General features: G+C 33.4%; 1 protein-coding gene and 1 pseudogene across 1 annotated transcript; both read left to right on the top strand.

Annotated features, from left to right (window-relative positions):
- The first annotated feature begins 6565 nt into the window (after nt 1–6565).
- LOC140176276 (rac-like GTP-binding protein RAC1) lies at nt 6566–8185 on the top strand (annotated as a pseudogene).
- A 7447-nt stretch (nt 8186–15632) lies between these two features.
- On the top strand, nt 15633–21655 carry LOC112723301 (uncharacterized). The gene is made up of 15 exons (XM_025774621.3): nt 15633–16394; nt 16581–16757; nt 16843–16894; nt 16988–17095; nt 17294–17378; nt 17465–17519; nt 17981–18367; nt 18825–18884; nt 18980–19078; nt 19169–19279; nt 19573–19644; nt 19744–19860; nt 20191–20340; nt 20918–21018; nt 21222–21655. Exons 1-15 carry the CDS (start codon nt 16332–16334, stop codon nt 21547–21549), a joined length of 1965 nt encoding a protein of 654 aa, XP_025630406.1. The 5' UTR covers nt 15633–16331; the 3' UTR covers nt 21550–21655.
- Nucleotides 21656–21948: the final 293 nt, after the last annotated feature.

Below are 21948 nucleotides of genomic sequence, written 5' to 3'. Positions count from 1 at the left end.
GTTAATAATGAGTATATTTATTCACATCTTTGATTAAAAGAATAAAATAGAAATTATGTTGATTCTTTTAGAAAAAAAAAAGATGCTTCCAATGCTCACTGTTCACTGCTAAATTTTCTTTCTTCTCTTTTTCTTTTCTGTTTCATTCCTTTTTCTCACTGATTTTCTGGAAAAATTTTCTCTCACTGCTAATTTCCTTCGCTCTCTACTTTTCCAGCGATAGAGGAGGAAGTAAAAGAGTATAAGGACGAAATTTCTCTGCTTCTACGGAAACTCTTTCTCTTCACTTCACGTCACTTCTCTTCCCTTTAATCTTCCGTGATCAACACGAACTCTTTCTTCTTCATTCAAACAACAAGCACCACTCTTAATAATATTCCTAATCCAAGAAAACCTTCTAGCATAACAACAATATTCTCTCTTTATTCTTCTTTTTCAACAAAAGGTACTTTCTTTCTTCTTTTATTAATTTTTTTTTTAATTTTTCTTACTTCTCATGTACCTTCACCTTTTTCCTTTTTTTAAGGAATAGTAAAAAGACAAAATTTCTCTGTTTTTATGATTTTTAAGTATATAGTTGACTCAAATTTTGTTCTTTTTTTTCTTCTCATTTTTGAAGTTATTTTTGTGTTTGATCGGTTAGCTTTGGTGCATAAGCTTATTCTGGTGATAACGAACTATGTTACTATAATTTGGGGCTTAGTGGTGGTGGGGGCATAATTTGAGAGTAACTGTAGTTTTTTTTTATTATTTTTTAAAAATTTTTTGGGGTCAAGTTGAAGAATTTTGACTTTGCAATTTTTATTTTTTGACCATAAGTTGACTATGTAGATTGTAGTAGGGGTGTTGAAAACCGATCCGGACCGAACTAAACTGATGGACCGAACCGAAATAATAAAAAACCGAAAAAACCGAAAAAAATTTGTTTTGCTGTTTTTTGTACGGTTCGGTTCGGTTTTCGGTTTTGACTTTGAAAACCCTAACCGAACCGAACCGAACCGGTAAGGAAAAAACTCTAAACATTACTAACCCCACCCCCCACCAGACCCCACCCCCCAAACGTAACTGTGCACGAGTGTGTGAGCATCTAACCCTAACCCCCAAATCCCCATCGCTCTCTCTTCTCCAAATCTCCACACCTGCTGACCTGCGCACCCATCCACACCTGCCTGCGGCACCCACCACCGCGAAGACTTCAGCCCGTCGCACATCAGGCCAAGATGAAGCCTTCCTCTTCGCGAAGACGCGGACAGAGCAGAGCAACAGTCCAACACGAAGCCTTGCTCCCGTCGTACATCAAGCAAGCACGCCACCACCCACTGACTCGACACGGCAGCAAAGCACCACGCCGTCGCTGTTGAGACGCCACCACCCAGCAGCGTTTCTGGGTTCTGGGCTTCTGGCCACGAACGATCATCAGTTCAACCCAGCACCTCCCAGTCTCCCACTCAGCCTTCCTCCCAAGTCAATATGGAGCCCGAGCCACCGATTCAGGTAATGTTTACCATTTGTTTTTTACTGGTAATTCTGTTCATATATTGGAAATGTCCTGCTTTTATAGCCTTTTATCATTTATATCTGCTATTTGGATTTTCTCATTAGTGTTGATTTGTTGCTACTTGCTGTTGATCTGTTGATTTGTTGCTAAGTTTTGTTGATTTATAGCCTTTTTTTTCACGTTAATACTTACAGACAAATGCATTGTTGATTTGTTGCTAGTTGCTACTTGCTGTTGCTGGCTTGCTGTTTAATGGTTCAATATATTAGAAATGTCCTGCTTACTGCCTTGGTGGTTGTTGTTTAGTGGTTCATTTTATTGTTGTTTAATGGTTCATTATATTGGAAATGTCCTGCTTGCTGCCTTGCTGGTTGCTGATTAATGGTTCATTTTATTGCTGTTTAGTGGTTCATTTTGTTGTTGTTTAATGGTTCATTATATTGGAAATGTCATGCTTGCTGCCTTGCTGGTTGCTGTTTAGTGGTTCATTTTATTGTTGGTTTTGTTGCTGGTTTGCTGCCTTGTTGGTTGCTGTTTAAGTGTTTATTGTTCATTTTATTGTTCATATTATTGTTTAGTTTATTGTTGGTAATTTGATATTACTGGTTATTGAATTATTATTCAGTGTATTGAGATCAGTGTATTGTTCAGTTTATTGTTGATAATTTGGCATTGCTGGATTGCTGGTTATAGATTTATTTTTCAGTTTATTGCTGGATGCTGGTTATTGATTTATTGTTGAATGTTGATAACTTGGTAATTGCTCATGCTAAGAGTAGCTGGAGGTGTTCTTCAATGTTTCAACATTGAAGTTGATAAAATATGTAGTGGAAAACTGGGAATTTTTTCATATTCTAAGTTAAGAAACCTGTGGATTTTTAAAATAAAGAAAATTTCATGGTGAATATGTTTGTTTCCTTTTTCTGTTCTAATTTGATGGAAAGTAGTTTCACTTGCTCAATACTACTACCTGTCTCAAAATTATTGTTATTTCGACCAAATTGGTACATCCTGAAATCCAATACTAAACCATCCAAACTATATAGCTTGATTATGCATGATTAGGTAGAAGCTAAGTTGGGGATATGTATCCCACATATTGAGTATATGAAGTTTGTTATGTATCAATTTGAGCATAATTTTAATATACAGAATATGGATGCTTTATGTTGTTTTCCTAACTCGCATTCTTTCACTGCAGATCTTCAATCTGCTTATTTGGGTTAAAGATCTCTGTTATTCTCAATCATGGCAACTAGTAAGCAATCATATATGCCTTCCCTACTTTAGTCTTCCTTACTTGAACTCGTTTTTGCTTTTTTGAGATAAGATATTGAATGTATATTATTTCCTTGCAGGAGTGTATTTGCCAAAGCTATGTGAGAAGCACAAGACAAACCCTTACCGTGCCATGGATGAGCTAATGAGCTTAGGAGAAGCAGCCCCAAGACCTATTTCTAATCTCTTTTAAAAAATTTTATCAGCATCTGCCCCTTCTCCATAGTGATCATCATCATCTTTTTTCAATCTTCTCTTCAAGAGATGGTACAAATTTTAATGGGTTGGGTTCGGATTTAAACATTGGTGTTGGTATAGAGTTTAGCATTAAGTATGTAACTAGTTATATATGTGTTATCCAAATTTGTGAAATTTTGGAAATATTGTTGGTCCTCTTTTTGAGAGAGATGATATAACTTCGATACAATAAGAAAAGTGTTATTTCGGTTTGTCGATTTCAATGTTATGACTTTGCATAATAGTATGGTAGAATTTTTTTTATTTGATTGAAAAAACCGAACAAACCGAACCAAACCAAACCGATTTTAATTGGTTTGGTTTGGTTCGGATGACCTTGACAAAAAACCGAACCAAATCGAACCGCACTTTAATTAGATGATCGGATCGGATGGCTTTTCTCTTAAAAACCGAACCAAACCGCACCGCGAACACCCCTAGATTGTAGGGTGTAGTCTTAACCTGGTTTTTACAATGCATGATCTGCTGAATATTCTCTATTTCTAATATATGTTATTTGTTTATCTTTACTGGTATTTAATGTTATGCGCTTATGGCTACTATGATGGTGATCTTGTGATTAAGGTTGATGGTAAACTGTGTTTGGATTTTAGAACTAATTTGATTGTATGATCCTTTGTCAATTTGGGAATAATTTGGTTGCTAAATTTTTAAAGCATCTTTTATGTGATCTCTGTTGTGTTTGTTACCTTCCTATACGTGCTAATAGATATAGTTGTACATATTGATCTGAATTTTTGTGCTATTGATCTGAATCTCGGAATTTTGTTCTCAGTTAGTTGTACATATTCTTCATGTTAATTATATTTTTGTATTCTTTTATGTAAAAGCTAAATGGACTTTGGTTTTTTCATAGTGAATAAAATGAGATTTTGACCCTGCATGCAATGTTCTAATGTTACAGTGAACCCAATCCATAATTGAAGGACAGAGTGACTTTAGACTCATTAACTAATTATGTTGAGCAATTGACCCAAATAGTCCAATTTCTTGTTCAACGATTGGAAAATAATGTCAGCTCTCCCTCTAAGATGTTTAAGGTCTTTAGTTCCAATTCTAAGACTCTTAACCAACAAAGTAGTGCGTCGAATAATCCATTGTTGCTATGTTGTATTGAGAAGGCCAAGACAGATCTGTCCATTGCTAAAAAAAGGAGAACAGATCCACTTGCTCCAATCAATATTCCTGGATTAGAGCTACCTAGTGTGAGTACTAAGTAATAAGTAGTTTTATTATTATTATTATTATTATTATTATTATTATTATTATTATTATTATTATTATTATTATTATTATTATTATTATTATTATTATTATTATTATTATTTCACTAATAACAGTTTTTTTATATATACTTAGTGGGTGCAAGTCTGTTTTAGACCAACAGCTTCAATGGGTTTGGACGAAACTGAACTTGCAATTGCAGCATACTTGTATGGTAATCATTTGATGGATAAGTAAGTAAACACAATTAGAATTTTATTTGTTAACGGTGTTGTTGATTTGTTTAGCTATTTTTATTTATGTTAAATTATCTTTGGTAGCTACGAGGAGGATATAGTATTTTCAGAGCTTACATCTCACAGAGATGTATTCAGGAGCTTGATGTCAGGAAAGCCAATCGTTTCTCTTGTGCTAGACTTAGTAGCAAATATGATGAGGATATAGTTGACCAGAGAAAGTGGTTATTGGTTTTTACCCACAATTTTTGCGGTCAATATATAGGAGTGTATACTAAAATAATATTGGTAGTTGTTATTTATATTGCGCATATAAACTAGTGGCTGAAATAATGTAGCTGTTAGAGAAGACAAAATTGGATCCCAACCGTCTGCCGCTTTGTATCACATATGTTTATTTGGGCAAAGTTGACTGCTTAAAAAGAGTAAGTTTATATCATTTTAAATTCATATTAGCAAATATTGGCATAAAATAATTTTAATAACTAAAATGACTTTCTCTTGATTAGGTCTTTATCCCTGTATCTGAAACTACTGACGAAGGTCATGAACACTGGTACCTTGTAGTGATTGATCGTATTAAAAGACAAATCATTTTGCTAGACTCATTACCCATTGAGAAACAGTTCAAGCGAAAGAGGACATCCTTGGAATTAGTAACTATATTTTCCTTTTTTTTGTTAAATATCTACATATATGACTAAAAAAGCAAACTCTAACATAGACATAAATAGGCCATTTATTTGGACGAGGTACTGGAAGATCGTCATTCTATGACTTTGAGACCATTCCAAATCTGATTTCTTCACAATTTGAATTTGAAGAGCCAGAAGGCCTTCCGACTCTCGAAGCTGGATCGTAAGATCGTATAATTAGTAGTTATTGATATGAAATTTATGCAATTATATAATACTCTAATATAGCTTCCTCGATATGTAGGAGTGACGCAGGTGTGTGGGTTGCTAGTTGGATGATAGCTTGTTTTGAAGATGATCATTTTAACATAAAGGTAATGTTATGCACTAATCTTTTTCTTCGTTCTTTCTTTTATATTTAGGTAGTTAAGCCTAATGTGTAATTTTTCAAATTTTATTAGGTGGATGATGGGGTTTGCATGAAGATTGTAGTCTCACTCATGTTAAAGAATCATAATATAATCAGCTATATGGTAAAAAAAATGCCATTAAAAATCTTAATAAGTTGTATGATAATCACCGTCGTGATAATTATGAATTTCCACAAGATTAGATTTACAACATAGGATATTTATTATTATTTTATTTTTATTATTTTCTTGTGGGCATATGAACCGTCTAGTGACAGACGACGTTATATTTTGTTTACGTTTGTGTTGATATTTGTTTGCCAGATTATTTAATGTCTTCATTTGACTATATATGAATTTATACTCTTTTGGTGATTGAAATTTAGTTCTTTTATATGAGATCTGCTGTATTGGATACTATTTCGGAAGGAAAGGATGAGGTTAACCTCACAGTTAGTGATTCTACTACCTTTGGTTTGTCATCCGAATCACGTCCTGAAAAAGCTGAAGCCATGCCAGATGTATTGCCTGAAAATGATATCCAAGCTGGTGAAAATGTAATAGATTTCAGTCTGATATCTGCTGCATTGGATACTAATTCGAAAGGGAAGGACAAGATTAGGTCTGATCAGGATGAAGATGAAATTATAACCCCTTCTGATGCTGTTGTGGGTGAAACATGTGAAGGGGAGTCTAAAATGGCAGTTAAGGATGCAATGAATGTTGGCTCGTCAACTGTATCAGATCCCCACAAAGCTGAAGTGATGCCAGATGTATTGCCTGAAAATAAGATATATGCTGATGAAAATGTGAGAGATTGCGTTTTTACATCTGAACTGGGGACTAGTTTGAAGGGAAAGGATGAGATCAAAACAGATGTTGAAGAAGTTGAAATTATAGTCCCTTCGAATACTGGTGTTGGTGAAAATGAAGTTGACAGGCCTTTCAGTTGAGGAAGCTATTGGAAAGGATTTACTTATGTTGGTTGAGGATTTTTCAGCAGAGAGAGTCAAGAAGATGCCCGACATGGCACTGCAGGGTATGTCTTTTTTCTATTTACCATTTTATCCTTTTTTTTCAATTATGTTGGAACAGGCCAAGAAGATTACAATAGATTAAGACCTTTAAGCTATCGAGGAGCTGATGTATTCCTGCTAGCATTCTCTCTCATAAGCAGGGCTAGCTATGAAAATGTTGCCAAGAAAGTAAGATTGGTATATACTTATTATTATTATTGTTCTTTTTTCTCTCTACTCTGGACTAATTTTTTCTTTTCCTCCTTTTCCAGTGGATTCCTGAGTTGAGGCATTATGCTCCTGGTGTTCCAATTATTCTTGTTGGAACAAAACTTGGTTAGATTCTTGTTCTTTCTTTACCTTCTTGATGTTTGATGCCCTTGTTATCTACCTGATAACCTTCAGCATGATAGTAGTTCCGTGATCCTGTGAAGTTTCATCTTATTATCATACTAATTGCTGTCTTTTACTCATACTGTGTTTCTTTCATTATTAGAAAGTTGGGGAATAGATTCTGGATTCCAATGTCATTGCTGTTATTTTTTTCCCTTTGATTGCTTGTTATTCAGTAGTGGTTTAGAGAAGGAAGTTCATCCTCGAAGGTTACCTAATTCATAACTTTAATCAATAATTGATTCAGATATACCAAACCATTTCATGGAATGCTTTCTTAATTTTTCCCTTTACCTCCTTGTTTAACTAAAAGGCTAATGTAATGATTGTTTTAAAAACTAAATGGCTGTTGATAAATCTTAAAAAAAACCTTGATTTATGAAGAGTATTAGGAAGTTTAAAGTGACAGAAGATTGCTACTACCTAACATGAGTAATTTACGTGGTGGAGCTGGTGTTTCCATAAGTTCTTTTCTTATTGACTCGTTAGAATTTCCATTTCTGATAGTCAATAACAGAAGTAGGATTTCTATTCTGAAAATTTTGTCTCTGGTCTCAATTTTTCATATAGTTTCTTTTGGAATTTGTCTTCTCTCATATATAGTGCTAACTTAATTATATGTATTTAATGCTTTCATTGTAAAGATGTCATTATTAACTTGCTTGGGCATTTCTTGACAGCCAATATGCGACTTGTGTAGATCTTCGGGATGATAAGTAGTTTTTTCAAGATCATCCTGGTGCAGCGCCTATCACCACAGTGCAGGTACTTCCTAGCTTTCATTGCTTCCATTACCAATATCCATTGTTATCGCTTTGTGTCTTATTTCATTTCCTTTTAGCCTTCAGTTGGTGTTCATAAGAGAGACCATCTGCTTACTTTATACATTAGTGATGTGATTTTCTCTCTTTGTTGAAGGGTGAGGAACTGAGAAAACTTATCGGTGCTCCAGTTTACATCGAATGTAGTTCAAAAACACAGCAGGTACATATATATTTTCTGCATCTATAAAAGTTCCAAAGGTTAGATAATATCACGTCCCTAACCATATCTGCCTTTGAATACAGAATGTGAAGGCTGTTTTTAATGCGGCCATCAAAGTAGTTCTCCAGCCTCCAAAGCAGAAGAAAAAGAAGAGAAAGGGTCAAAAAACCTGTTTCATATTGTGATCTTCTTAGTTCTAAATTGGTAGTTGGCAGAGGATGACATGACTGTAGCCATTTCTTGGTAGTCTTTGCCATTCTATATCTTTGTAGCATAACACATGATGGTGTTGGTGTTCCGGAAACATTACTAAACCAAATGTTCGGACGAGAAGGACAAGAATCCGAGGAGGGTATTAGTCTGCTCATCAGCAGAAAGTTGCTGAAGCTGATGAATGGAGACGTGCAGTATCTGAGGGAAGCTGGCAAATCATCTTTCATCTTAACAGTTGAACTGGCTGCTTCCCAGAAATTGATTGCTTAAAGTTATAGGAAAATAAAGAAATACTTTGAGTTTTTGTACATCAGAAAAGCAAGTGTGCAAGAAATCACTTTTCTTGTACAACATACCTTAAGAGTAAGAGTAACATAGTCTCAACTCTCAAGTCTTAACGCTTCTGTAACTCCATGTACGGTACGGTGTATATATGTATTAATCTTCACATTATTCAACTATTCATATAAACTATTATATATTTATATTACTTACTCTTCCTGCAATTTTAGATTATTTAAGAAGCACTTTTAGTAATCAAACATTAAACAAGTCTCTGAAATTGCTGTTATCTCGTCTTCACATGCTTGGCTGTAATATGATGAGGTGTGGTTTCTTTTTTTTCTTTTTCTGATGTGAAAGAAGCACTTTTAGTAATCAAACATTAAACATTAAGCATATTGGTCTCACAATCCCTTGCAGCAAGGATGCATTCCTGAACCTCACTTGTCAATTGAGTGGGCAGTAAATTGTGCTCATAGAGACTGACATAGATTAGTTGAGACAAATTTTGTATAGAACGCTCTTTTCTTTTCATTTTGAAGATTGTCCATTTTGGTCTCTTCCTTGTATCATTCCTTTGAAAGTGTAAAAATAGCACATGAATGAAAGAAAGTTATTGCATCTCATTTGTTGACTAATTTATTTTTTATTGGCTTTATTGAATCTGAATCATCTTTTATATCTTTATGCAGCAATTCAAAATTAAGTTCAACATTGTTTTGAAGAAATTCACTGAAGTTGATGATTCATTTCATTTAAATTAGAATTTTGAATGGCGGTTGAAACTACAATTGTAAATCTGTTATGAACTCATAGTTTTCTTATATTAGAATTGAAAGGAAGAGACATTCCATGTCATTATAAATAGTAACACAAGCTGGAGACATTCCATGATTGAGTGTCACGAACTTCAATTTTCACAGTGATTCTAGTTTTGCAGAGGGCTGTGTTATAGAACTGCAAATTCATATCTTAACCTTTAACATCTCCATTTGCATTCATTTTTTAACACATAGATTGCTCGTAATTTCATAATGCAGGAAAAAAAAGGTGAAGGAGACATTTAATTATCCAAACTTGAATCCAATTTTGATTTGCTGCATAAATAAGAGATGATTCAGAAAATTTAACCAAAAGTTAACCATATATTGAGTAAAATTGCAGTTGGCCTTGGATGAAAATAGAACTTAAATCAGTTAAATGTAAGACTGATCTTTTCTTTTTGAAAATGTTAAGGCATTGCTAAAACATCAATAAAGAAATAAGAGAACAGACATATATAAATAAATAAACCATGCATCCCATGTTAGAAATTTCTTTAGCTATAAAGGAGATGTTATCAGTTGAAATTTACCCTTTGTTAGTGTAAACTTGCATTGGCAGGTGGTAGAATCAGCTTTTTGTGTATCATTGGTGCCATGAGTTAAAGTTTTCTATAATTCTATCCCTTTTTTCTATATTAAAATCTTATAATTTTTTAGACTTGAGAATTAGTGCAATCTATGAGAACAAATGAACAATGAAGTATGGTTTATCTTACACCAGGCAGAATTATTACTACTAGATACTGCATATGGTTCCGTTTGAAGAGGTAAGATAAAATATTTAAGAAAGAAAAAAAAATGAAATACTAGAGTAGTTGAATTCTTTCTTTGTCATTAAACCAAAAAACAGAGGAAACACTTTGAACTTGTCATAGTAATGGTCATTCTTCTTTCATTTACTTTAAAAAATGTGTAATCTTTACAAGTAACCTATTGTACAAAATGTGTGTACTAATCTATGTCAGTCTCCTGCAGCATGCGATTCATCGTCAATTCAAGTGAGAAGTGATTTGTTGGAAGACATCTTCACTGCATGGAATTGTTAGACCTCCCATAGGATGATCATATCCAAACTCTTCCTCAGCTTGGCTCAACAAGTCTTGGATTGAAGGTTGGTTCAAGTATGAAACGGGAATCACAAACCGCTTCTGTTTCTCTCCGACATAGACTGCTAGATGCCCCTTTGGGACTTCCACGGATTTTGAAGCTGCTTGGCTAGCTGAGAATGATGATGTCCTTCGAATAACAGGTAAACGGAAACCCATTTTTTTTCTAGTATGTATGTAATAATAACTGCAAGGGAAACTTCCCAAGTTTAAAAGAAGAATGTGCTTTTAAGTGTTTCACACTTAAGATTGTCAATGAGTTGTGTTGTTTTTGAAGGCAAGAGCAACTGTATTTAAGCATATTCTTCTCACCACACCCTTTTGCTTGTAGTACCCCTTCTCTGCCAAGGCCTTGTTCATAACCTTAACAATGATTTCCTCGTGCAACCAATAGTCCTTCCTGTTGATTTTCTCCTTTTTCTTCTCCTCTTCCCTTATCAATTCTTCCAAGGTTGACTTTTCTCCACCGCCACTCTCTTTTCTCTTCAAACTATTTTTCGGATTCCTTTCCTTGTATTTATCTTCCTCATCCTCATCAAACACAGCCTTCTTCGATGAATTATCAGAATCATTAACAATGGAGTAATTCACAGTAAAAACAGTAAGATTCACAGATTAATTAACACTTATTCAATCCATAACAAGTTCACAAATTAACTAACAACAATTATTCAATAATTGTTATAAAAAAATACCTAGAAGATAGAAGCCCTAGAACAGAGCAGAGCATATCTTGAGCAAGAGGGGGACAAGGGCACGACCGAAGGGATGACAGGTGGAACAGAGATAGCGTCGGCGACGATGGAACAGAGCTGCGCGACAAAAAAAGGAGGCGAGCCCGGCGACGATGGAACCGAGCTGCGCGACGGTGCTAAGCTGAAACAGTAGCTGCACGATGGTGGAACAAAGCTGCACGATAACGACGGTGGCTTCAAAGCTCCTTTCGGCGACGGCGGCGGGAGATGGACGGAGGTGAGGGAGTGAGATCGATGACGGAGAGAGGAAGGAGGAGCTCGAAGGCGATGGGAGGGATGGGTTCGCGTTTAGCCGTTGTGTGGAGCTAAGGTTACTGGGTTGGGTAATTGGCTAGGGCATCCCAGCAAAACGATGGCGTCTTGCGTGCGACGCAGAGACAGATGAGAGAGATCGAGGAGCAGAGAGAGACAGAGAGAGAGGATAGGAAGAGGAGAGAAGAAGATGAAGAAGACTAAAACCTTCATAAGCGTGAACGATAAGGTTTCTGAACCCAGATGAAGAACAATTTTGGTTTTTTATTTTTTTAATATGTTTAACACAGATGAAGAACAATTTTGATTTTTTGTTTTTTTAATGTGGTTTTGTTTTGTTGTTTCAATTATTTGAAACTATAAAATTAGAATTAATTGAATTCTAAATTTTGATTAATTTAAAAGGGTATTTTGTCTAATCAAATAAAGGAAGGATGTTTAAGTCTTTTTATAAAATTAAATAAATAAATATTTTTTATTTTTATTTAATTAAAATGGTGTTTTAGTAAAAGTGGTGATATACTATATATTTAAAAAAAAATTAAATGCTGACGTGAAAAATAAATTTCACATGTCTTTTTGTTATTTGTCTATATTTTAAACGTATCGGTACGTATGAATTTATCATCGTACAATAGCAAACACCTTTAGTTATTGGTATAAAATACATATTGGAATATAAATACATCTATTATCTATTATATCTATTATATATTTCTAAGTTTACAACCAAAATGTGCCATGTCATTTTCTCATTGTAATTGGAATCAAATATTTCCCTCTAAAATTAATGAATTTTTCTCTCTTCCTTACTAATTTTACAACTAAAATGTGCTACATATCACTCTCTCGTTGTAATTGAAATTAAATTTTTCCCTCTTCCTTACTAATTTTACAACCAAAATGTACCATATGTCACTCGCTCATTGCAATTGAAATCAAATATTTCCCTCCAAAATTAAAGAGTTATTCTCTCCTCCCTTTTTCTTTCTCTATTTCTCTCATTCCTTCAACCACTCTATCTATTTTATATATCATTATTAATATCAATGACTAATTACTAATATGACAATCAAAACGTGCAACATGACATTCTTTAATTACATTAAAATTAAAATTAAAATTGAAATATACCTATATTATGTATCATATATTACTATCTAATTATTTAATAATCAAATGTGTCACATGACACTCTCTTATTAAAATTGAGACAAAATATTTTTTTTTTCAAAATTAATAAACTCCCTTCCTAAATTCTCTCATTTACCTCTCTCTCCATTTTTCTATTTCTCTCTACTATTTTTACTCTATATATAATTTATATTTTATATTAGTAATTTGACAAATCAAAATATATCATCCGATATTTTTTTACAATTAAAATAAAAAATTTTTTCTAAAATTAACAAATTCTCGCTCTCACTCTCACTCTCATTCTTCATCTTTATCTTTCTCTCTTTTTTCTCTCATTTTCTATTTTTTCTATCTTTCTCTTCTACAGAAAACAAAATTAACAAAATAATATAATTTAAATAAAAATATTATTATTATTGTTATTATATACATAATTTTTTAATTTTTTTATTTAGTTTTAAATTTTCACCGCTTATCTTTCTAATCTATATTTTTATTTCTCTTCTTTTAAATATTTATTACATATAATTTGAGAGAATACTAATGTTATAATTAAAAGTTAGAATCAAGATTCAATTGTTTTAAAAAAATTAATTTTAAGTTAATTTTATAACTATCAGTATATTTTTTTATGCTAATATCTAATTATATTTTTATATACATAGAGAGAAAATATTATTTTTAAATAGTAAGTATAAAAATTAATTATTTTTTTGTGTGCAATAGACTTAACAGTTAACACCTAATTAAATATAAAAGTATATACGTTAAATTATTTTAAATTTTAGATAATGAATGTTAAAATTAATTATTAATAAAAAATTAGATTTTTTATATAAAAATAATAACTAAAAATCTTATTATTTAATTTTTTATCTATAGATAACTTGATCTTTTTAGTCAGAGATTTTTGTCAACCTACGATTTTATTTTGTAAAAGTTGTTTGATTTTATAAATTTTGTGTCATGCATAATGTATACTATTAGAACAAAGTGAACTATAATTTTAAAAAATTTATATTCCTGTAATATTATTACGGGAAAAAATACTAATATTAAAAATAAATTAAACCATATATATATTTATACATAAATATATTAATAACTAATATTAATGGCTAATTTTAGTATATAAATAGCATTTTTGAGCAGGAACATTGGACTGTAGCCATGGTTCCATATTATGTATATAAATATATAATGCATAATACAACTCAGAAGGCCTGTCTAAAGTTTCAAACTAACGCTTAATGCAATCATGATGTATAAGAAACAAAGTAACAAACCCTTTGGCAGTCAATGTTAAGAATGACATGCACGAATAATTGGAGTCTTTCAAAAAAAAAAGTGGTCAAGACACTCATAGAGCAAAGTTGAGAATTTTTTTTTTTTTTTTGGATTTGTGCTATGCCCAACAACCCGAGCAAAGTTGAGAATTGAATTTGGGTATTGCAGAGGTTATTTTTTGGGTGGGCATAGCTTATGAGTCGAAATGAATATCCAAGACCAAAAATTCTAATCTGATAAAAAAAAACATACATGAGGAAGTTAACTACTAGACGCCAATACAACAAAGAAAGTAAAAAACGTACCCAAAAAAAAAAAAAATAAATAAAGAAAGTAAAAATTTTAATTAACCAAGCTTAAACAAATTTACCTAGATATTCTTAGAGGCACACGTACAAGTCTTTTTGGCTTATAAGTCTTATAAGTTAGCACAAATCTAACAAAAAACACGCATTACACTCTCACATTTAAGAGTAAATAAATGCACGTTATTCAACCACTTCCTGTTTCCAAAGCGCGCTACTCACCATGCATTATAAACGACTTTTCTTCTTCTTCCTCCATGAAAACGAGTTTCTTGCCAAATTTAAAGATAATGGAACTTCAGAAATACACCCAAACAATTACAGAAATACACCCAAAGAATTACAGAAATACACCCAAAAGATTACAGAAATACACCCAAATGATTACAAAAACTACACCAAAAGGATTTAAGAAATACACCCAAAATTCGTTGAAGTACACCTTATGCATAATTCAGAACTCTTTCTCTTTTTCCTCCTCATCTTCTGCTTCTTCTTCTTCTTCAAAAACGATTTCAGAGCTTAATGTCAAAAAACAATGAAAATCGAGAATAACGAAAAAAAAAAACAAAGAGAAAAGCACGTAAATGAAGAAGGAGAAAGAGAAGGCAAGAAACGAAAGAAAATAAGAAGAAGAATAAGAAGAGGAAGAAGAAGAATGTGCAGCAAAAAGAAGAAGAATGTGCAGTGAAAACGTGCAAGAAACGAAAGAAAATAAGAAGAAGAAGAGGAGGAAGAGGAAGAAAAACGTGCAGCAAGAAGAAGAAGAATGTGCAGTAATGGTTGAAGAAAGAGAAAGAGAAGGCAATAAACGAAAAAAAAGAAGAAGAGGAAGAGGAAAAGAACGTGCGCAAGAAGAAGAAGAATGTGCACTTATAAAGATTTGTATAAAAAAATGCTTGTACGTGGAGAATTTCTCATATTCTTAATAGAAATTGGTTACATATTTGTTATAAACAACAAATCAGTCTAACTCAATTTAAATATTTATACATGAATAGAATTAATCCAATTTATTATAGTCTAATTCAATTTACTAGAGGAGAATGGATAAATCTAATCGGTTTAAATCTTTTAATAAATTCTTATATATATATATATATATATATATATATATATATATATATTTGCATAAGTTTGGAGGATAAAAGAATAAATAAATGTAAATTAAGGTAATTCGATCCTTATATTAGAGAGATTTATAGTGAAAAATGCCCTAAATTCATTAAATTAGAGTAATTTGATTTATCTTCTATTTTCTTTTCTTATAAATTGAAATTGACTGGTTCTATTTATTATGAGACTAATTTTTTTTGTTATAAAAAATTGAATTGAACTAATTTAATTTATTTAAATATTTGCTAAATTAAATTAGGTTAATTTAATTTACGTATATAAATGTTTAAATCGAATTAGCCTTATTTATTTATAGACGTCTATATAAATTTGATTTTTAATTAATTTATTGATGTAAATTAACCATTAACCTTATTTCACTTTTTTTTTTATTTTATCGTAATTTGACGAATAATTTAGACGAAACCGTCACTTTAGATTGTTAAATTGTTGGCAAAAGTATTTTCCAAATTTATGAATAACAAAAAATAAAAAATATACTTAAAAATATTTTAAAAGTTGATAAAATGAATAAATGACCATTTGTATCAATAAAAGATGAAAATACTGACATATGTGTCACATTAAATCGAAACTAAACTTGTACCTATGGAAGATGCCGTCTGTGTGACAAAAATACCCTACTTTTGGAGGGTTGGAGTGTCACGTAGGATATTTTTGTCACAAGAAGAGCATCTTGCGTAGATACAAATTTAATTTCGATCTAATATGAGTACATATGTCAATATTCTCATCTTTTATCGATACAAATGGTCATTTATTCTTGATAAAATTAATCTGTGGGAGGATCACGGAAGTTAGTTACTGGGCAGCGGAGAAGGACGAAGACGAAAATGGCAGCGATCTGAACCGTTAAATCTCTGATTCTCTTATGATCAAGCGGTTCACATTTGACACGGAGCTAATTCCTTACCCGCGTCCAACACAAAGGAGTATAATCAACAGAACGTGACGCTAATCTCGCTTTCTCATTTTCGTTTCACTTCCCGCAACACGCAAATTTTTTTTTTCCCCTTATTTTCCTTCGCTGCGAAGGTTCCTCTCTATTTCCTCTGTGAGTTCGCTTTCTATTTTCATCTTCACTTCTCTGCGATATCGCCGATGTTAGAATCGGAGCTTCACGATTTATCCGACGACGCCGATTACGCCGCTTCGCAGCAACAAGTAACACTATTTCTCTATTCCTCTCCTTTCACTTCACAATTTCTCCGGTTCCGATCCGATTGCATTTCAATTAGGGTTGCACCATTCAATTGAATGCTTCACTATTGGATTGCTTTCTTAATTTTTATCATTCCAATCACAAATTTAACTGAGTTGATGTTTTTTTAACATATATAATTTGATTAGGGTTCTGCTAGCGTCATGCTGCGAAGCGACAGTACTAAGGTGAGCTCGCCTCATGAGCGGGACGATGCTGAGATTGTGTTTTCGAAGGACAATGTGGCAATTCATCCAACGCAGTTTGCATCAGAAAGAATTAGTGGAAGGCTGAAGCTGTTTAAGCAAGGCACTTCCTTGTTCATGGTGATCATTTTCTGTTTGCTCCTATCCATTTCGTTCGGTCTAATGTATTGTTCGTGCTAATGTGTTCGTTTTTGCTTAACTTTAGACTTGGGTTCCTTACAAAGGCCATAGCTCAGAGGCGAGCCTTTCTGAGAAAGGTAAATTCGCATTTGGTGTAGTCTGGATGAGTTTATTATCCTGTGCAGTGTGGTGTATTAATATTCTAAAGTTTTTTTCCATTTATTGGTTAGTGAGAAGCCTTTACACCATAAGAGCGGTGCCCTTCACTGACATTAGGTCCATCCGGAGGCATACGCCTGCACTTGGATGGCAATATATCATTGTTGTTCTATCATCAGGTGAAGCTCTTGTGATGAATCTAAATGAATTTTTTCTGGGGTAACATTTTCGGTAGCATTGATTATGTAAACAAAATGTATACGATTCTCTCGTCAATGGAGACTTGCTTTTATCTTGAGTAGGTTTAAATATTTGTGGCTTTCTATACCCTTCTGTTTTTGACAATTCTCTCTGGTGTGAATAAAATCTTCATGCAGGACTTGCTTATCCTCCACTGTACTTCTATAGTGGAGGAGTCAAAGAATTCCTTGCTACAATTAAGCAACATGTTCTTCTTCTGAGGTTAGCATCCAGCATTCCTTTTTATTTATTATGTTAAAGTCATTATCTTTTACAGGTAACTGATTAGCTATATGATGAATTCTCAGATCCGGAGAAGATGCAAATGTGTTCCTTGTGAATGATTCTCATCATACACTGCAGGTATGTGCTATTTGATTTTTTTTTTTAATGTTTATATGGGGTTGGCAACTGGATTATTGGTGCATGATATCTATAACTTTTATCTATATGGAGGAATATCTCAAAAAATAAAGAGAAAAGTTTTCATCAGCAGGAACTTGTCCGACTTTTGGTTGGATAGTGGAAAATTGTAGGTTTTAGTTGAGTGCCACATGTCAACATTCAAAAGAATGCTTCTAAGATATTATATATATATATATATATATATATATATATATATATATATATATATATATATATCTTAGGATAGGCACTCATATTATGTATGGGTTTTTGGCTACTCTCTCGAAAATGGATGAGGAGAGTGTAGATGCTTACATCTGGATGCCTTATGAGTCTGAAGTATCCTTGATTTATTAGATTCAATTTTATATCATAATATTTGGCTAGCTAAATGTTCCAATTTTTGGATTGACTGCCAGAGGACTTTGTCTTCTTTGGAGCTGCCTAGGGCTGTTTCTGTTGCATGTGGACCTTCAGTTGATGAAACAAATTTGAATGAGAACCAAGAAAGGACTGATAGTGGTGCCAATAATCTAAGTGCCAGTGTTCCTCAATTCCATGGTAGACCAAAACATAAAGCTCATGATCCTCGGGACCTTTCTATTCAAGTGTTAGAGAAGTTCTCTCTTGTAACAAGATTTGCTCGTGAAACAACATCTCAACTCTTTGGTGAAAACCAGAATAATGGGTTCAGTGGCTATGAAAGGAGCACCCAAATCCAGCCTAACCTTGATCAGCCTAAGAAATCTACCGATATTGCTGAAAATGTTCCTGCTGAAAATCCTGTTATCCCAGATCCTAAGGCGGTAACTTATTCACTTCATTGCTGATATTGTTAATACTAGCCTTACTGTAAGCAAGAGAAATTCATGGTGTCAGTTGCACGATCATTTTACACCGTTGTTACGTTTTTACACATCTTTTATACCTTGAATATAAATAAAGTTAGAATGAACAATGAAATAGCATCCTTTGACCAGTATGGTATAATTTCCAAGACTTTATCTTGGGTGCGCTAGTGCCATAATTTGTAGTTAATACTTTTTGTCAATTTGTGGCATCTTTTAATCTGTGGTCATATTGTATTCTTGAATCTTGAATATCCTGGTTGTAGTGAAGGTAAATATTATATTTGGGGTATGTGCATTTGGAATGATATAAATTCCACTAGAATACCAAAATTTCTTGGATGGTTTTGTTTTACTTTTCCTATTTACCCTGTATAATACCAATGATGTCATTTTTTTGTTTATCTTCTGGCAGCTGGATAAATTATCGCTAGTATGGGGAAAACCACGTCAACCCCCATTAGATTCTCAAGAGGTATGAATGATGTCTATCTTAGAAGATATCTTACTTGTGCAAAGTAACCCTGTCTATTGTTTGCTAAATGGTTTTCTGGGGTCAAACATCCACAGTGGATGACTTTCTTGGATTCTGAAGGGAGAGTGACAGATTCAGAAGCTTTGAGAAAGAGAATATTTTATGGTGGACTTGAGCACAATTTACGAAAAGAGGTTTGTGTACTGTTTTTGTGATCACTTTTGAGCTAACTACTTTTATGATGAATACATTTTTACTCTTTTAAGGCTATGTATTAATTGTAGGTTTGGGGCTTGATTTTGGGATACTATTCATATGACTCAACATATGCAGAGAGAGAATTCCTGAAGTCAGTTAAGAAGTCGGAGTATGAAACTATAAAGAACCAGTGGCAGGTTTCATTTGATCATTGCATGCTTTATATATATATGATTAATTCTATGCGTCCTAACATTCACTTCAGAATACCTTTTTGTCATAAATTATTGAAGTTGATTATGTAGAGGTCAGTGTCTCAAAACATTTATATCAAATGCTAACACTACCAGTTACACCATTTCAATGATGTGAACATGGATTGGCTCACATCCTTTAGTCTTCCTTCTTGTTTTCTATATACGTGTGTGTAATCAAGCTTTTTCGAATAATGAAATCTAAATCTGTTTGTGTATTTTTCTGCTCTCTGTAGAGTATCTCCAAGGCACAGGCTAAAAGATTTACAAAATTCAGGGAAAGGAAAGGTCTTATTGAGAAGGATGTGGTAAGTTAGCAAATGATAACTGCTCTAAGCTAGAATGGATACACATGGATGACAACCTGAATGGTGCTTAGTTTAATATCCTTTCTTGTATTTTTGAAGGTGAGAACTGATAGATCGCTTGCTTTCTATGAAGGGGATGATAATCCAAATATCATTCTTATGCGCGATATCTTGTTGACATATTCATTCTACAACTTCGATCTAGGTTATTGTCAGGTACTATTTGGGGGATCTTGGGCTTTAAGTCTTTAACTAAAGTATTGTAATATATCAGTATATTTAAATCTTTTTTAAAAAAAGATGCAGCCTTTTTTGTGAATTCATGTGTGGTTTCCATGGATGTTTAATTATTCTGTTATACCAAATAGTAATTCAGTGCCAAGTTACACTGTGAAATCATTGATGATCTTGTCCCATAACTGTTCTCAATATAATTCTCTGTTTCATGTAGTCCAAGAAACAAGTAAACAAGCAATAGATGAGCATTGTTGCTCTGAACACCATCTTCTAATGTGGTTGAGATTTTAAATATGTGCTGTTTTATAGGGAATGAGCGATCTTTTGTCTCCGATATTGTTTGTGATGGGTGATGAATCAGAGGCATTTTGGTGTTTTGTTGCTCTACTGGAGCGTCTTGGACCGAACTTTAATCGTGACCAAAATGGCATGCACTCTCAACTGTTTGCATTATCTAAGGTCTCTCTCTCTCTCTCTCTCTCTCTCTCTGCCCTTTTTTTAACAAGCAACACATCCTCATTCCTAATTATTTAAGGATTGCTTGTCATACATTTGTCGGTTGATTCACACTCAATTTGCCCCAGTGACCTGGCCAAAAAAGGTTGTGAACTTGTGATAGTGCCTTTGATCAGCTTTTCTATGTAGCTACCTTGCAATTATTCCTAAATTCTATTAATAAACTTTTTTCAATATTATTCCAAAAGTGCCCTTCCAGGGTCAATATGAGAAAATTGATATAACATCACTTCCCATAGGATCTTTCAAGTATGCATTCTAGTATGGCAGAATGATTTGTTTGGCACTAATTACTTTAGCATTCATCTTTAATTTCAATTTTCTGCATTAGCTACTATGCTGATGCATCTTGGCTTTGATGGCTTCATCAACCGGAACTAAAGCAGTATTTTTCCTGTGCCTGGGTAACCAGTCTGCAGCTTTGTGGGGAACTCTGGTAGTGAGATATATTGCTTTTGCTATAGTTTGTGGTTCCTAACATTGGCTTTTTTTTTTTTTTTTTTTTTTTTTTTTCCTGTAGTTGGTGGAGCTACTGGATTGTCCATTGCATAACTATTTCAAGCAGCACGACTGCCTGAATTATTTCTTCTGTTTTCGTTGGATTTTGATCCAATTTAAAAGGTTGGTTCCCCTGAAATGCTATGTTTTCATAATTCACTCGTTTTTGGAACACAAGACACTAGAAATGTTTTTCCACCTTGATACAAACTAAACGTTGTTGAAGTTTAGTGTTTCTGACATGCCTTGATTTTGCTAATGTGTGTACAACAGCTATTTAGACAACTAAACTAATCTAATCTAATTAATATTGATTAACATTTCAGGGAGTTTGAGTTCGAAAAAATAATGCGGTTGTGGGAAGTGTTGTGGACACACTATCCATCTGAGCATCTGCACCTTTATGTATGTGTGGCTCTCTTGAAACAACACCGTAATAAGATAATGTGGGAAGGAATGGACTTCGACAACCTTCTCAAGTTTATAAATGAACTTAGCGGTCAAATTGACCTCGATGCAACCCTCAGGGATGCCGAGGCTCTCTGCATATGTGCCGGCGAGAACGGTGCAGCTTGTATACCGCCTGGAACCCCACCATCCATGCCCATTGATGACGGTTCTTTCTATAACCAGCTAGATGACGAAGTTCTGTAAATAACTCTTATCAATTTTCTTTAGTTATACATGAATATTGTGTATTTCCCTGATTTGGTTAAATACGGTGTTAACATAAATAAGACACCTGTTAATTCCCCTTGCACCTTCGGCTTCGTGTCAAAGCGCATCGTTTGGTAATTCACTAATTTGCACTTGCGAACAAAACGAACTTTAAAGGAATTAAAATGTTAATTAAATATAACTTTCAATATTCAAAAATCTTTGCCATGTCCTTGTTAACATGATTCACGCAATGTGACGTGCATAGCTGCATTTATATACCGGGTCTGCCATGTAAAGTATTCTGTGTATTCTTAATGACCCGAATTTTCAGAAACAGCAGTCGTGTTGTCTAGGTCTTCATAAGGAGTTCAACGCTCCATTTATTTCACTTTC

Source organism: Arachis hypogaea, chromosome 11 (genome assembly GCF_003086295.3).
Source record: "Arachis hypogaea cultivar Tifrunner chromosome 11, arahy.Tifrunner.gnm2.J5K5, whole genome shotgun sequence".
NCBI lineage: Eukaryota > Viridiplantae > Streptophyta > Magnoliopsida > Fabales > Fabaceae > Arachis > Arachis hypogaea.
This window is presented reverse-complemented; position numbering and strand designations above follow the sequence as displayed.